General features: G+C 25.7%; 1 protein-coding gene across 2 annotated transcripts in view; it reads left to right on the top strand.

The window, feature by feature from the left end:
- The window catches only part of LOC136990270 (adenylate cyclase type 2-like), a 150,170-nt gene that overhangs the window by 120,439 nt on the left and 11,876 nt on the right, over positions 1–17,855 (top strand). For both annotated transcript variants that reach the window (XM_067288655.1, XM_067288654.1), the window contains exons 3-6: positions 1,484–1,837; positions 1,917–2,066; positions 2,156–2,304; positions 2,403–2,514. In XM_067288655.1, coding sequence (XP_067144756.1) covers positions 1,484–1,837; positions 1,917–2,066; positions 2,156–2,304; positions 2,403–2,514 — 765 coding nt within the window. The remainder of the gene's footprint in view (positions 1–1,483; positions 1,838–1,916; positions 2,067–2,155; positions 2,305–2,402; positions 2,515–17,855) is intronic.

Genomic DNA, 17,855 nt, shown 5'->3' with positions numbered 1-17,855 from the left:
ATAAGATAGAAGTAAATAATACTTTGAATGCACGTATTGCTTAAGAACAGGGCCCACTAGTGGCCAAGTGGATAAAACCACTGAATACTGGTAGTGGGTGATGGGTTCGCGCCTTGCCAACTGACTGGCCACATGGAGTTTTCCGGGTTTTCTTTACGTTAATCACACCATTTAGGTGTGACTAACGTAACGTACCATTTAGGTGTGACTAACGTAACGAAGACTCTTCATATATAGGGACCAGTTACACCTAAATAGGGGGCATAGTCATTCATATATTTCCATGTTAAAACCTGTTTCTTGAATCTGATCAGTGCCAGCTAAAATTCTTAACTGTCACTGTTAAAAAATAATTAAGGATAGATTTTGATACATGAAATTAATGTAAAATAGATAAATTTGCGACATACACTTTGCTCTTATGTATTTTGTTTTTATACAAGCAGACTCAATTTACGGGGTTTTCAAACGCATATAAAAACAACGTGAAATAAATACTCCGCGTAAATTGAGGGGGAGAGTGTATTGTGCTATATATACAAGTATATATGCACACGCGCAGACATGACATTAACTATTGCAAAAAAAAAAAAAAAAAAAAAAAATATAATAAATAAAAGAAGTTAAAGCAAATAAATCAAATGAAAAAAAAACAATGTTTAAAATAAGTCAGTAGTTTTTAAATTGATTACCACATTATTTGTTTCGAATTTCCACAGGACAATGAATACACATCTTGAAATTCATACCCCAATTTAGTAAAATCGTCTATAATCGTTAAATTTTTCAAAAACTTTCTTTTTTATCTCTATTTTATTTTTAAAATTATATTAAAGAAATTTAATGATTAATATTATATTCATTATATATAAAGTTCATCTATAAAGAGAGAATTTAAATTTTTTTACTCTACTTAAATATTTGTCTTACGCGTTTTCTCTCATAAAAAGTTGTAACATTTCAGTTTAACGTTATATTTTATTTATCCATGTAAATAATATATCAAAGTTGATATAGTATTCATACTGCATAGAAAATATTTTGAAATTTTAATAATGTTTTTTGAATTTACAAATAAAATTGAGAATGTATTCGTTTAAAAAATAATTTCAACAAAATAGCAAATGAAACAAACATTTAAAAATTTTCTTTTTCCTTTTTTACAAAATGTTTCTTGGTTAATAATTAAAAAGTATTAGAAAAAATTTTTATAAATGATTTTTTCTATTATTTGTTAATGTCTCGAGACTAGTTATTATACAAAACTCTAAAATCACTATAAATATTCTTAAGTATTCTGAATTTTTACACTTTTTTGATTTTTAAGAAATATTTTGTAAAATTAGTATTATGAAAATTCTGATATCTATCTAAATGTCGTTTGTCTGTGCTGTTATTTTTATTTTGTAATAAGGAAACAACATTAATTTTTTATATTTATTACATGATCATAACATCATAAATAACACTATTATTCTTTCAGGATTCCACTGCAGATTCTGTTCGAATACTTACTTTGGTGATATCCCTTTGTGTGATATTTATAGTGTTTGTCATCCTCCTACCACTTCAAGACACATTCCAGAGATGCTCTCACGCTTTGTCTTTCCTCATATGGTTATGTTTCCTTGTTGTTATTTCGGTATTTTCTTTCAACAAATCTTTAAGGACTGCATCAGACAATCTTCTTCCTGTATACATGATCGTATTCGCTACGTATGCAATGCTACCTATGCCTCGGCTCATAGCTGGAACCACTGCGCTGTTTACGGCTATATCTCAAATTGCTTTAGAAGCAGCTTTGGCTAATAGGTTTACAGATAATTTAATTAAAGAGGTATGCTTTTGGGGGATATAATAACGTACAATCTATCACAAACTCGTGATTTATAATAAGATTCTAATTTTTACTTCAGGTTGTAGTCAATTGTTTATTTCTTTCGTGTGCATTGAGTGCTGGGCATTTTCACCGAAGAATGGCTGACATTGATCACGAAAAGACCTTCGTGGGGACAAATAGCGTTATTGAATCGCGTATCAAATTAGAATACGAAAAAGAACAACAGGTAACTTATTTAAAACTGCAAAGGTAGCTTTACTTTCGAATTTTTTAAAAATATTTAAAATTTTAATAGTATATTTTGATAATCTTCAGGAGCAACTTTTACTAAGTGTAATTCCGGCTTATATAGCTGCTGAAGTGAAACGTAGCATTATGCTAAAGATGGCAGATGCGTGCCAAACGAAACCTCATTCTAAACACAGATTTCATGAATTATATGTTCAACGTCATAATAATGTTAGGTAAATCTAATTCTCTACGAAAACTTACGCAGATGTTTGTTAAATCATTTTCATATTTCATTAACTTAAAACTAAAAATAATTAATTTTATTTTACAGCATCCTTTATGCAGATATTGTTAACTTCACTAAACTGTCAGAACAACTTTCTGCTTCAGATCTCGTCCGAACTTTAAATGAACTATTTGGTCGATTTGATCAGATAGCTCAGGTAAGTGAATTAATTTACTATCAAGCGAATATATCATTTTATGCTGCAATGCATCAATTATGATCTACTCATTTTGGAACATTTCACATACTTTCATTATGTTTTCTAACCAAACTATTTAATAATTTATAATCCATTTATAAAATTAGCTTTCTTCCTGTAAACAATTAATGTTTAACGAATATGCAATTATTAATCAATATTGCTACAACGGTATAAATTTATTCTTAATTTTAAAAAGTTTTAATTAAAATTTAATATCGAATATACTATATAGTTTTGATAATCCGGCTCTTATTATTCCACACTCTCGATTATCCGGCATATCCCCCCTATGATCGCCTAAGCGCTTCCGAAAATGTTAGTCAGGTCATACATCCTGTTTACGTGTTTACTCGAGTTTCATTTTTGTGTAGCCTACAATATTTTATTTCAGCGTCGTAGTTTATTTGCCGCTTGTATTTTAATATTTAGAAAGAATCAGTACCGAAGAACGACAGTTTACGTGATTTATTGCCTTTAGGTCTACGCTCTCTCAGTAGTCCGGCTCTCTCCATGCAAAAATGGCCGGATTAGCAAGAGCAGGGTGTAATGCATATTAAAAATTTCTATTGTCAAAATTTTTTAATTCGAAATGAAAACTCTGTAAAAGCAAGAAAAATTTAGTTTAAACGAGATGTATAAAACTAAATTTTTTTTCAGTTTTCAATGCTTTCAACATTAAAAATCTTTGTGATTAAACTGCATTATAAAACTGCTAATCTAAAACATGCAAATAAAACAAATTATTTTTATAAATCACATGTTCGCATTTATAAAACTGCGCCAATATCTCCGGAAGAATTTTAAAGTCGCCTTAGTGCTATATTAAAACAAACATACAATTACTTAATTTACAAAAGCATAAATCTTCGAAGATAAAAATAATCTCCAGAATTAATTAAAAAGAGTCGTTTTGTTGAAGGGATTGACATATATTTGAAAGTAATAAAAGATGAAAATCGTATTCTTGAATATTTTTGAATTTAATATTATTCATTGAATCCCAACAAATTTTTAACGAAAGAAGAGTCTTGCATGACAATAGATGACATCATCTTTCGTGAAATAAATTAATTTCATAGTTTTCATTACAGAAAATAGGTCGAAACTTCAAAATTAAATGACAAACGGATAAGTTCAATAATAAATGGAGAGAAAACTAGGAGTCTTGTTTTTTCGTACCAGGAAATTAATAAATCATACTGTTATATTTTAAATAAATAATCATTTATCTGCTTTATTTTTCAAAAGTACTGTTGATATTTTATTGATATAAAGTACATTTTAATAATAATAATAATAATAATAATTTCCAATGATGCAGAATATTAATAATATTTGACTGAGTGTTAATTTTTTTTTTGTACTGGCGATATCAAGTAATCGAGAGATTTGAAGTTATTTAAAATTTAATCTGTTGTTTTCGAAACAAATGTTGTACTTAAGAAAAGAATATACTATTTGCTTAATGCTTAAACGAATCTGGATTGTCTCTTAATTACATCTGTCAATAAAACATGTTTATTACGAAATGAGACAAGTTTTAATTGAATTTAAACTGATTATTATGCTTCAATAATTGACTGCAATTATTGAAACCAAATAAAACACTAAATTTTATTTTTATTTAATAAAATAGAAAATTTCTCTTAGTTTTCATATGTGATTGATTCTTTGAATGATTTATGTCAGTTTAAATTTTATATAAACTATTTCAACTAGTTTAAGCAGGCAGTTCTTTATTAAATTATTCGATGTTCTATATTTATTTCTCAGCAAATATTAGAATAACATGTTTTATAATAATTTATCGTTTACCTTTTTTCTGAATAAAATTGTAAATAGAAAAAAAATATGTAAATTATGTGTATGTATGGATGTATGCATGCATACAAACCTAGGTAAATCAAATTTAGAATGGTTATTAAGTTTAGTTATTTTCCAAAATATTTTCACAATATCTTCTCAAATAAATTAATATACAGTTTTTTTGTTCATTATAACATTACTATGCTGTAATCAAGTAAACAAAAAAAGGAATAAAAATCATTTTTGAAAACAAGAAACAAGTCTTTACATAAAAGAGATTACTACACATTCTAATTTAGCAAATTAATTTTTTGCAAGGATTGTAAATGTTTCTTTTAATTTAATTTTAAAAATACATATTTAATTCTAAAGTTTATTTTATTATTTTTTCGTTTTATTTATTTATTTATTGGATTTTAAAATAACAACATTTTTCTAATAATCAGTATTTTGAAAATTAACTCGATATTTTGAGATTCAATACTAAATGGACCGTATCAATTTTCTTAAGTAAAATCGTAAAGAAATGAAAGGGGTAGTTTTAAGATAGGTGAATGGAAAAGCTTTAAAATAGCATCATCAACGAACATATTGAAAAGCCAATCTCAAGAGACTAACAGAAGTAGTCGATTGAAGGAAAAAAAATTTGATTCTCTTGATAGAAGAAATTTCTCTTTTACAAATCCACATCCTTACGTTTACATCGAAAGTGTTTTTGCCTAAAATGAAAATGGAACATCATAGCGGTCACGACTCTCTGGAGAATTGTATTAGTTTCAAATATTTAACTCTTTTATTAATAATTAATCATTTTTCTTTTTAAATATTGATAAATCTATTTTTGTGCGTGATAGTAATTTTAATATAATAGCTATAAATAAAAGTAAATTAATTGTTGGGTTATTATTACATTTTATTTGTAAATACTGTTTATAACATTTTTTGCATGAAATTGTAATGCCATAACAATTTATATATTATCCAATTCTTTTATTTCTTGTTCTTATTGTGCGATCGAGATTATGGTTATTATTCTTTTATTTCCAGGAAATTCGTCACATTTATAGATTTTTTTTCTCATTTAAATATAGAAGAGATATTTTCCGTATTTTAGAAATGAGATGGTTCTGAAACAAGTTCGATAGTCTGCATATTTGCATAATTTTATTGGACGTTCGCTGACAGTAAAATGCAAAAATGTCTAGCAGATGGTGGACTTTTTTAAATCCACAAACACGTTATTATAAACAAAGATGCATAATTATTCATTCATTTATTCAGTTATTCGAATATTATTACATTTCACAATTATGAACTTACATAATTTTGTTATTTTGTAATATTGTAACATAAATAATGAGGATATTATGCAAAATTATTTTTTGAATAATATTTACATAATTGCAAATATCATTCACAAAAATATATTTTTTTAAAATTATAAATTGATAATAAGATAAACCGTCATCATGACATATTTTAATGAAATTTAGTTATTTTTTTAACTTTTGAGTAAGAATTAATTATTACGAGTTGTTGCTAATGTAAAAGCATTGCAAATTTTCTTTACAAAATATATTAAGCGAGCGTATTATCAAAATTACATTCGTGTTTATTAATATTTATTGAATTTGGATATATCAAAATTATTAACTAAATTAATTTTTCACTCTATCTGATAAAGAAATAAATCTTATGTTATTAGACCTATTTATAAAAATAGATTTATATTTATTATTACTATTCCATTAATTTGCAAATGTCAACAACTATGAGCCTATTAAAATTCCTTTCAATGAAATTTAATAAAAAATTGCGTGAAATAAATAAATTTTTAAATCAATTTAGGATAAATGCTTTGCATTTTTTATTAATTATTAAACACCGAGTTTATATATTTTCCATTACTTTTCCTCGATTCACATAATTTTTTGTTATTTTATCTAAACTCCCGTAATAATAACTTAATAATAAATGTTCGCATATTTTAGATTTATTCAGTTTATATTTTCAATGAATTTACACTTCAATATCTTTAACAACTTTCTATGAATTTACACTTTCGCTTTATGATATTTATTCCATATTTACTTCTACTTTTATATTTAATAATAATCGGATTAAACGACCTAATTTTATAAGTCTTCATACGTCACTGATGTATGATTTATCACTAACAAACTGGGAATAGGAAGAAAGCGAGATGGCTGCTATTGTTAAATTCTAACTGTATAGACCTAAAATGTTACACAGGACACATTCGAATAAAGACTTGCCGGGCTGCAATTTGAAAAAATTGTAGACCTATAAATTCTCACTGTCATCCGTATGTCCTTCCTTAATCTCGAGAACGGTGTTAGATATGAAAGTCAAGACCAGATATGGAAAGCTTAGGGCAGGAGGGCCCAAGTAACTATATACCAACTTCCTCTTTGGGCCGAAAGTTACGTTATTTGAATTTAAAAATTTTTTCCTGAATGGAGTTAGATACATGACTTTATTGTTAATTAAACAGGAAAAGTATGATGTACAGAAGCAAGACAGTACTAAACTTAAGTGCATTGTGATGAATAATTGCAGGCCGGCATTGTGACGACGTCACATTAAATATTTGCTCGTTTTCTTATTTAATTTTAATTAATATCAAGGTGTAAAAAGTCTATTTGCATGAATAAGTATTGCATACGATAGCATTTTGTAGAGGTTTGCGGTTTCCTAGAAATGTTTTAATGAAGTTATTCTTATCGGTTTTCGAAACTAAAATGCTAGATGAATTGCTAGAGCCACCGTTTTTGAAATAATAGCGCTGTCACACATAATAATCTAACTCAGTATTTAGGCTGATAATAAGTGGTTAGTAAGATGTAGGTTGCGTCCTCTTCAGAAAGTTCCGAGTGAATATTTGGAGACACGGAATGAAAATGTAATTAAAATTGAATGAATATTTTGTAACATTAAGTTACATAGAAAATTGAAATTATTACAAGACTAAATAATTTTAAAATCATTTTATTTTTCCTGAAAAAAGTTAGATGAATTCGTAAATATTTTATTATGATATTTATTCCAGTTTAGCAATTAAGATGCGAGAAAAGGAATATTTTGTCGATTTTTCATTTGATGAAACGTTGCATTCTTATTTCAAAACAAAAACGTGAAAAATTTGGATTTCTATTCAAAGCAAATATTTTGTGTTAGCAAAAATAGAAATTAAACTATTTCTCTTTTCTTCCACATACTTATGTGACATTCTATTAAAATTCGTAACTATAAAACACTAACATTTCACACAATCCAGTTGAATAATGTAAAAGCTTAACCTTCTCTTTATATAGGTTAAGAAAACATATTTATATTTAAAAGTTTTATACTAATAAGTAATATAAACTAATGTTGAAACTCAATATTTGAATGTACGACATGTTCTAGATTGAACTGCTAACATCAGTAATCTTTTCTATTATTTCAGAATCGTTTAACAATGTTGTTTAATAATTGATTTCCAATCTTAGTCCTGGATTTAAATATTTGCATTTATTATTTTTCCCAATATTCGATATTGAGAAAATTTTCTCGATATTGTTTATGCGTTTAAGTCTATAATTCAACATTGGTCGTAGATTAAATATCCTGATAATTTAAAAAAAAACTAAAATTTCTTAAATACAGTACAGATAGTATTTTATTTCATTAATTTACAAAATTTCCTGTTATATTAAAGTATCAGCAATAAATATTTATAAAGAAAAGATTTAAATTTCAATAAAATCAAATTTGATAATAGATAAATATAGAATACATCGATGTTAATATTAAATACATTTATATTTAATTTGAAAAATTAAAATTCTTCAATTTTTGTTCAATGATATATATTTATTTTAATTATGTTAATTAAATTAATAAAGTTTTAGATACTGAATTTTATTGTTACAATATGTTTTGAATTATTATATGCAACAAATGAATTCATAACGATTACAGAGAGAAATTATGCTTCTTTCGTAGAAACATAATTTCTACTCAGCTTAAAACTTTATTACTGTAGTAAGAATATAAAATCTCATTTTTTACACTTTCTATAACAATTAAAGTGACATTTTATAGTAAATTCTACATTTTAGTACAACAATTATTATGTATGATAATAATCTTTAAATATGATAGTTAGCAAGATAACAAAAGTAAATATAAAAGTAATATTAAACAAATACTTTATAAATATATATCATACTAGAAATTTTAATTTTTCTTAAAATAATTTTAAAATCAAAATAAAGTCTCCTTATATAAATTTATGGTTAAATTGTCATAAATAAAATCGTCAAATCAATTTGCTGTTTGAGTACCACAAAGTTGATATCAAGTACAAATATATTTAAAATAATAAGTATAGTTTTCATAGAGATTTTTCTTCTTCATACCATGTTTTGAAAGCAATCCTCTTTACTATGAACTTACTTATTACAAAATTAATTATTTTTAATTTTCTGAGAATATAACTTACATTATTATATAGATTTTGAATATGGGAAAAAGAACAGATATAAAATACTCGTAATTATAATATCACTTTTAATTAAAGTGATCACTATAATTTAGAAATAATGCTTAATTTTCTATGAACGCTTACCCACAGGCATAAATAGTAAATACTGTACAGTATATCAATGAAAAGAGGTTTGAAAACTATAATTTTAAACAGATTATATCAGCTAAGTATAAAGTTAAATTTTTTTAAAATTTATATATCACTATTTATATGCTAAGCAAATATTTTTTGAAGAAAATAACTCAAAACGCATAAAAGTAAATATATATTTTTAAATATGCACATTTCCTTAAATTTGTTTTCGTTCCAATAAATTATTCCAGTTACAACAAATAGTATTTTTGTTATTTGTAAAAAAATAAAAATTGCCATTTAATTTAATAAATTTGTATTGATGTAATTTGTGTTCTCTAAGCAATAATAAGAAAATCTGTTAAGTCGAATTACAGAAGAAGGAATTTGATGAATATCACACAGAACACATTTTTCAATCTTTCTGTGGTTTAATTAAATTTACATCATTTTCAGTTCTTGGACCAATGCTGTTTAGAAATAATTTTCCGTAGTCAGGCTCTATTCTCCTAATAAATCACTCACAATTTAGCTATTGATTTCAATTTTTAAGTTAAAGATTTCTCAGTCTTGCATATTTTCAAGCAATTTGAAAACACAACTAACTTAAATGCTATAAATGAATATAGGAAGATTAATTAACATTAACTAAAAATTATTTTCGAAGTTTCATTATTAAATTGCGTGAAAATATATATTGCAGAGTAATTATTACCTTTCTCCGAATTTTTTGATAAGCTGCTTACCGTTTTTGAAGGTCTGTGTAGTAATAGTAGTAGCAGTAAGACAGGTATCATCACTCTTTGGTACAACCTGTGTTATGGAAAAGGGGAAAATGGGGAGTGGGGAAGAAGAGTTGGGGGTGAGAAAGGAAAGGAGATGAAAAAGGGTTGGGATCCATGGGCGTCCCGCGACGGTGTTTTAAAAGGATCAGTAGAAAATACAATAACAATAACAAGAATGTTACAGAGGAATACAAGTTGGGAGTGCTATGTTACAGATCGCAAATAGCACTAACATAGAAGGTCTGTGTAGTCTTTTTATGTGAATATTAAATGATTTTAAAATATTTTATGAACTTATCATTACAATTATCAATGGTTTCTGGACTTTCATGTACAGATGAGTAAGCTGAAACAGTTGTCTATCACAGTAAAATTTGTTTTTATAGGAACGGTGATATTAACAAATATTTCACTGCCATCTCCCTCTTCACTTGAAAAATTGATGTCTATATATTCTTTCTTTCCTTTAATTCTTTTAATTTAATTTAGTGTTTTTCAGTATCGGTAACGGGTTGCTATTGGTCATTAAAATATCCATTAAAAATTTGAGGTTTACTTCGCTTTTTTAAAATAATCCTATTAAAATTGTAGTAAAATTAGTATTACAAATTTTAATGTATTCACTAATATATATACAAATATTTTTATTTTATGAAAATACCAAGTGTCAGAAGGATTTAGTTTTCTCCAATGTTGAAAGATTTTTGAATAAGTTGTATTGTTATTCTTCAATCAATTAATTGGACAGTGAAGACCCATTTTTTAAACTTCAACGTGCTTTTTCTTTATGTACAATAAAATTATTATTAGAAATGTGACTTGAATTAAAATAGTAATTATTAATTCTAATATAATGACATTTTACAATTATCTTTTTTATGGTTGTATTTCTGTACGAATATTACAAGACACCAATACTTTATGGCTGCTGATTAATCGCATTAATTAAAACGATTAATACATTAATTTTTTTCTACGTTTAATAGTTTTAACCGATTATCCGGTAAGTCTAGGAATATAATTTGAAATTTCCGTGTTGAACTGATAAAAATGCATCAAGGTATCGAGTGGATTTTCATGTTTTTATATGAATTACTAATTAAAACCGGAGTGTCAAATATTTAGCTGTAAGTAAGATTTTTTGACCTGATCAATCTTTTAATTAGCATTTTTATTCCAGATTTTTGACAGCTGCTCGGTTGCTATAACTTGAAATATATAGTAATAATATAGTGATGCTTCTTGTAGTATTTTTTTAATTTTTGTTTTATACTTTATACTGTCAATAGCGAGGTTGAGGCCGAAGTTTTCAACGCGTAAACGTGTACGTCAGACGTTCAGCGCCGCTTTCCTGTAAGCCTAGAAGTTTGACAATGATGTTTGGAATGTCTGGCATGATTACACTGACTTTCCAAACGCATTGCCAGACTTCTAGGCTTACAGGAAAGCAACGCTGAACGTCCGACGTACACGTTTTCGCGTTGAAAACTTCGGCCTCAACCTCGCTAATAAGTAAAAAGATTTACGAACGTCTAGAAGTTATTTGTTTTAAGTTTTTGTTGCTATATGTTAACACTTATCATTACTTAGAGTAGATTATATCTTTTTTTATGTAGTGTATAACAGTCATAATGAGTAAAACACATAAAACTGGTGTAATAAAAAAACAATATAACTGGTAGAATAAATCACTATACTACAGCTTATTTAACGGATGTCTTCTTTCAACTGAAAATTTTACTTCTTAAATATACCATTAATAACTATAAAAAATTAAAAAACACTCAGATATTTTGACTATGGTATAGAAAAATATGGATATTATTAAATCTGATAAGTTACAAGGCTAGTTCATTTCTAAATCCGTAAATATTAGTTGTAATCTCAATCTTTTATACGAATACATAGGATACATAAATAATATGTTGTACTGTACATTTGTATCGATCTAGTTTCATACAGTATATACCTTTTAAAGTAAATTTTACTGTTAAAATTTCCACATCATCTAAGGATTTGTCATTGAGAAGTGTACTACAATGTATAATCTTTTCTCGAAAAAAGCACTTAAAACGGCTTAAATTCGGACAAATGCTGTTGTATATGACAAAGTTTCAGTTGAAGGAAAAAGTCAATTTTATTTATTGTATCTTGCACAGTTAAAGATGAGTCAAAAGACTCATCTTTATCTGTGCAAGATACAAAAAATAAAATTTCATGACGGTAGAATTTCAATGGCATATTATAATTGAGTATTGTAAATTTCAATGTAACGTTAAACAAAAGAATCGATTACTGAATGAGTAGATAACAAGTTATAAATGACATCGACATGTTGAAGTTTACATTGAAATATCACAGTCATTATGTATAGTTATAAAAAATAGGATTAACTCGAAATTAATTTTTTAATCGTAATATTTATCGCAATTGAAGTTTTTAATCTTTCAACCACCATACAAAACTTATAGACATTTTTCTAAATAATTTAAACATAAATACTAGAATTATCGTCATTTCCCGGATTTAATATACATAAATCATAGAAATTAAGCTATATTTTCTGTTACTAGTTCAAACCGATAAAAGTTTTAATAGATAGATACAACGAAAATACATCAGTAATATATGTAATAATTGAGAGATCGTATAATACGTAACCCAATTTCCATAAATGAAGTTATAGTTCCAGTAAGTTTGGACACCACTTTAATAACAAATATCCAGGCGGAAGTTATTTTTATTATCTTTTATATCAGATTTCTCAAACTTTTCGACATCTCAATCCTTTAAAATGATGAATGAAGTTATTCTGTCTTCCAATAAAAATTTTCGGAAGAGTTTTTTCGGAATTAAGATTTTAAGTTGCTTGACAATTTTTTAACCTTAAATTTTACCTAATTAAAAACCCAATTCTTGGTGATATTGAAAATCATAATCCAGTTCTAAAATTAAAATTGTTAATAAACTATTTTAAATATAATCGCAAAATGAGAAAGAAAAATGTCTTTTCTAATTTCGTTTAAAATGAAAATTAGACAAGGAAGTAACCTAAAGAACATAGTAAAAATTTCTGTATATGTCTTAAATATTGTATATTTTTTACATTCCTTTAAAATATAGTAAATATTTATCGAATTTATCTATTTCTTTATTAAACTAATAGGCACGCGGCGTAATCACGCCACAAATACACATGGTATAGGCCTATAGTCTTGTATCAGTGGTTCAATCAGGAAAGAGGCAAAGAGACGAGTGTCCCTAAAGAAAATTTAAAAAATCAAAATTGTCAAATTTCTAAAAATGAAAAAAAAAACATGTTTGCTTTAAAAATGCGTAATTGGCGGCCCAAATCACCTCTCACTTCGCTCGCTTGCATCAACGGCTCCACCCACTTATTGTTAATATAGACTATTCATGAAAAAAATTTCAATAACATCTATAATTTCTATACCTTCATCTATCTATATGAAAAGAAAAAAAATACTATTCCGAGTAATGATTCCATCAGGTAAACTATTCGAAATGCACTCCCCCCGCACTCAAATTAAAACAATGAAATAAACAAATAAAAATTTGGAAATAAACAATTTTATTCAAATCATATAAAAACTTTTTTTGAGATTTTCTCCATCAAAATCTGATCTATTCTGATAGAACAATCTTCAGATTCTAGAACAAAAAAAGAAATAAACCATTATTTTTTCGAATCGGTCAAACACTACGATTTTTGAACTTCCCACAGAAAACCGTTCTAATTCCACGATTACATAGTTACTTCGTTGATTGGATCCAAGTGCTTCGCTCACTTGTTTGCAATACAGACCATTATAACAAAAATTTCATGATCTCGTCAGGTGTTAAAATGAGAAAAGCGCATGGGGATTGGGCCCTCGCGAGAACCCAATCCCGGACTCAATTTGCTACCAACTCGGCTCAACTTCCCTCTCGTTTTGCTCACCCCACGGGCTTTGCTCACTTGTTCAAAAATTCCGTGACGATTCATCGATTTCCGGTGCCACCATTTTTTTCGTGATGGAAAAGGTGTGTCGTGATGATTTGAAGCTAAGTGTTATATGCACCTGTATATGTTAATATGTTAAACACGTTTTATCTTAGTTTTATTCGAAAATTTTGTTTTATAAATTAATAGAATGAACTTGTCAAATTGTCTCAGCTTGATAATTGATCTTCACTTTAATTAAACAAATACTTTTGGAGTATATGATTAAACTATGAAAAATATTATATATATAAAGTTATTACAAATCTACACGAAACGCAATATTTTGAAGAATTTTACATATTTTAAACATATATTATTTTATTTTAAATAATATATTAAAATTAATACGATATATAGTACCTAAATTACAAATATTGCTGTGATCATACATAATTAGACATATGTAAGAATATAATAATCAATAGCATTAAAGCAGATTAATAAATGAGTATTTTACGTTTAAATAGAAGAAAGTGGTTTGAAATTATTATATTCATATTATAAATATTCACGTGAGATTATATATCGTAACTGAAAAATACAGTACATTAATGAAGCATCACATACAAGCAAATATACAGATAAAATCAGTATCATTAATGTTTTTATTGTGTTATTTCATTATAACATAAATGTTTAAACACGAATAGAAGCTCGAAGCACTATTTTACATATTTGAACGTAGTTCATGTTTAATGCAGCGGAAAAAGTATATATAATGTAGACGTTTCTCTTAATTGAACGTGAACTACTATCAAAAGTCTTATTTAGTACATGCATTTTTAAAAATCATCATGTGTAATTTATCATTGTGTTTTTAAATCTACATACACCAACAAAATCTACAAAAATTTCAAAACAGAATGAAAATTATTTGAAAGACTGATAATGGCAGAATCGTGAAAATACATTGTAAATAAAAATGACATGAAAATAAAAGATAGTTTATTCAGTATAATATCGTTGTGTGTATTCATAAACTTTTGGTGAAAGTTAGTGTAGCAACATGAAAATTGTAATTTGAAAGGAACACATGCATAAATTTTAGCGTAGTTCTAATATTTATCACAAAATTTTAAAAATAACATTTTATTTGTTACAGAGCTGCCGGATTTATACTAATTTCAATAGTAAAACTTCTTGATATTTCGCGAAAAAGTTTCAAATTATGAAACTTTATTTTCAAAGAATAATAAAGATTAATCTACTTCTTCAAAATCGTGTCGAATAAACAAAGAATTATATTATATTAACTATCGCGCTCTTCTAACGTAATTCAGTAGCAAAATCATTAAAATTAGTATGGAATATTTTTCTTGACATTTGAAAGATAGTCTATTTCCGAATGAACATCTGTATCATCAGTTTTAATACTAATAGTCGAAAATCCGATTGAGAAATACGTATATCAAAAACACAAATGCAGAACTTTTCGAAAGGCAAACAACATCTGTTATAATTATAAGCAAAATTATCATCGATTTAAATAACATAACTGTTAAAATCATTACAAATGGACTTGTTATTCTTATTTATTTTATATTTAAATACTCTATACCTGCAATATATATATATATATATATATATATATATATATAGACCTGTATAATTTTCTTTCAATTATTCAGATAACTATAAAATATAGAATTTATATCGGCAGAATAATATTTAGTCTTGTTTATAATTTATATCTGTAAAATAAAAATTTTGATGTGATTTTAAAAATATGCAGTACAGACTAGCATTAATATTACAGAAGAATCACGACATTCTTTGATATAAAAAATAAATAAATAAAATCATGAAAAAATTCTTTGCTTCATTTTATAGGAAATAAGAATATCTGGGCTATTTCGAGAATGAGGAAAAAATTTAATTAAAATATTGATAGCAGATTCAATCGCTTTATAATAAATCTCGTCGCTTTCTGTTTCAATTAAACTACTTTAAAATTGATTAATTAAAAGCTTTTTTATGAAGTGATATAAATTTTCTGTATAAATTTAAAACTAATTTAAAAATTGATTAAAGTAAATGTTATGCACTAAAAATACTTTTTATTAGCAAAACAGTCCTGCCGGTCATCTATCTAACACCGTTCTTGAGATTAAAAAAGGACAGACAGACGGACGATAGTGGGAATTTATAGGTCTACAATTTTTTCAAATTTAAGCTCAAAAATGAATAAAATTTAAATAAATATTAAATAGATTGATTATAAATTATTTAAGATAACAGCGAGTGACTTTTTGGCAGAAACAATTTAACTTTATATATTTACAATTAATGTTTTGATAAATATAAAAATAATAAAGTTATATACACTATAAATATTATATTTTGATTTATTTTGCCTTAATAAATTAAAGTCAAGTATATTTAAGAAATTTTAAATTCTGCTTTCTAAACTTTCTCCTATTAATCATTATTAAAATAATGATTCTCTTATTAATATTAATTTATAAGTGTTTATGAGATCATTTTTATTTACTAAAGCTAAAGTAGGGAACATGAGGCGTATCCCTCAGATGATTTACAAAATTTAACATTTTATCGATACTATGGCTTACTGTAAAATCGATAACAATATAATTTTATAATGGAATGTATACAGATTAATGCTTTTAAAAAATAATATTTACCTTAAAATTTCCTTAGTTATAAATCTCAATTTAAATACACTTTAAATTTCATTTTACTAAACATTTATTATACTAATTAATTCAGATTATAAAGCTTAATAAACAGGTCAAACATATTTATTATGTATGATTCATTCTATTCATATTATTAAAAATGATAACAATATATTGTACATTCTTTAATTGATTATTAAAATTTCATATTTAAATTTTATCAGTTATAAATTAGTAAAATATCATAACTTCTATTAATTTATATTTTCTGTATTAACTTAACAGAATATAATCATTAGATATAAATGAAGTTGCTTTAGTTACTTTATTGATTATGCGGTAATTATAAAATGCGTTTTCTTATTTTAAAGATAATTTGAATTAGATTCTATTTAATATCTGATATTAAATAGCACTATAATTAAATACTCGAACTTAACAAATGTAAAGAAACAAACTACATTTTGAGAAAAGGTAATTCATATAACAAGGTTGAAGTTGCTAATTGGAATCTTCTGAAATTAATTATTGCATTACAACATCGATATCTATTTTCGAAATTCCTATGATTTTGAAGAGAATTTTCTCATCATCATACTCTTCATTAAAAGACACGATCAATCCTTGTCAAAACAATGATTATTGAATGTATGAACCTAATTACTAAATGTACCCAAATAATTTTGATAGTGTCGAAATTAGTGTCAAATTTTAAACGCTTTTCTAATGTGAAGAACATAAATTTATTCTCGCTTTCTCTAACAAATAGTAGATTATATATACATTTTTAGAAACATACCCGAGTATTAAATCTTTAGCTGTGATGATAAATTCCTTAAGAAAATTAATATTGCTGTTTATACACCATAAATAATATATTCTTAATAAACTATTTAATATCGGCAATCATTATATTAATGAAATTAAACAGAAATAGCCTAACTGAAAATTTTATATTTTGAAAGTTAATTTTTCTTGTTATATTTCAAATCTCTGGTGATTTAAAATAATCTAATTTCGCCTGAAATTTTAAGTATAGGCTAATAAAATTGAATAAGTAAATCAATTTCAGTATGATAATTTTCGTCTAGAATGCCTGCTTCGTTTTATACCTGTACATAATACAAATTATGGAAAAATTAAATTCAATAATCGAATCAGCAAAGAAATCGTAAAATTTTAATCAAATATTTTAACGAGATTATACTTTATCTATGGTTTCACGTTTTTAATTGAATTCATTTTATCATTTAAATATTCTGAAGTTTTTATTCGAAAATATTTAAACAGAGTAATTAAACGTTAAAAACAATAATCTTTAAAAATTGTAAAATTTTTAAAAATAAACGAGTTTCAAAAAATTAACTCTTTTTTATCCGATTTCGAATGAGCTAAGAACTGAGATGGACACTGAAAATTAACAAATATTCCTTACTTTA

This window comes from Centruroides vittatus, unplaced genomic scaffold (genome assembly GCF_030686945.1).
Source record: "Centruroides vittatus isolate TY-2023 unplaced genomic scaffold, ASM3068694v2 scaffold_899, whole genome shotgun sequence".
Lineage (NCBI taxonomy): Eukaryota > Metazoa > Arthropoda > Arachnida > Scorpiones > Buthidae > Centruroides > Centruroides vittatus.
The sequence above is the reverse complement of the archived record's forward strand: the minus strand, read 5'-3'. Positions and strand labels throughout refer to the sequence as shown.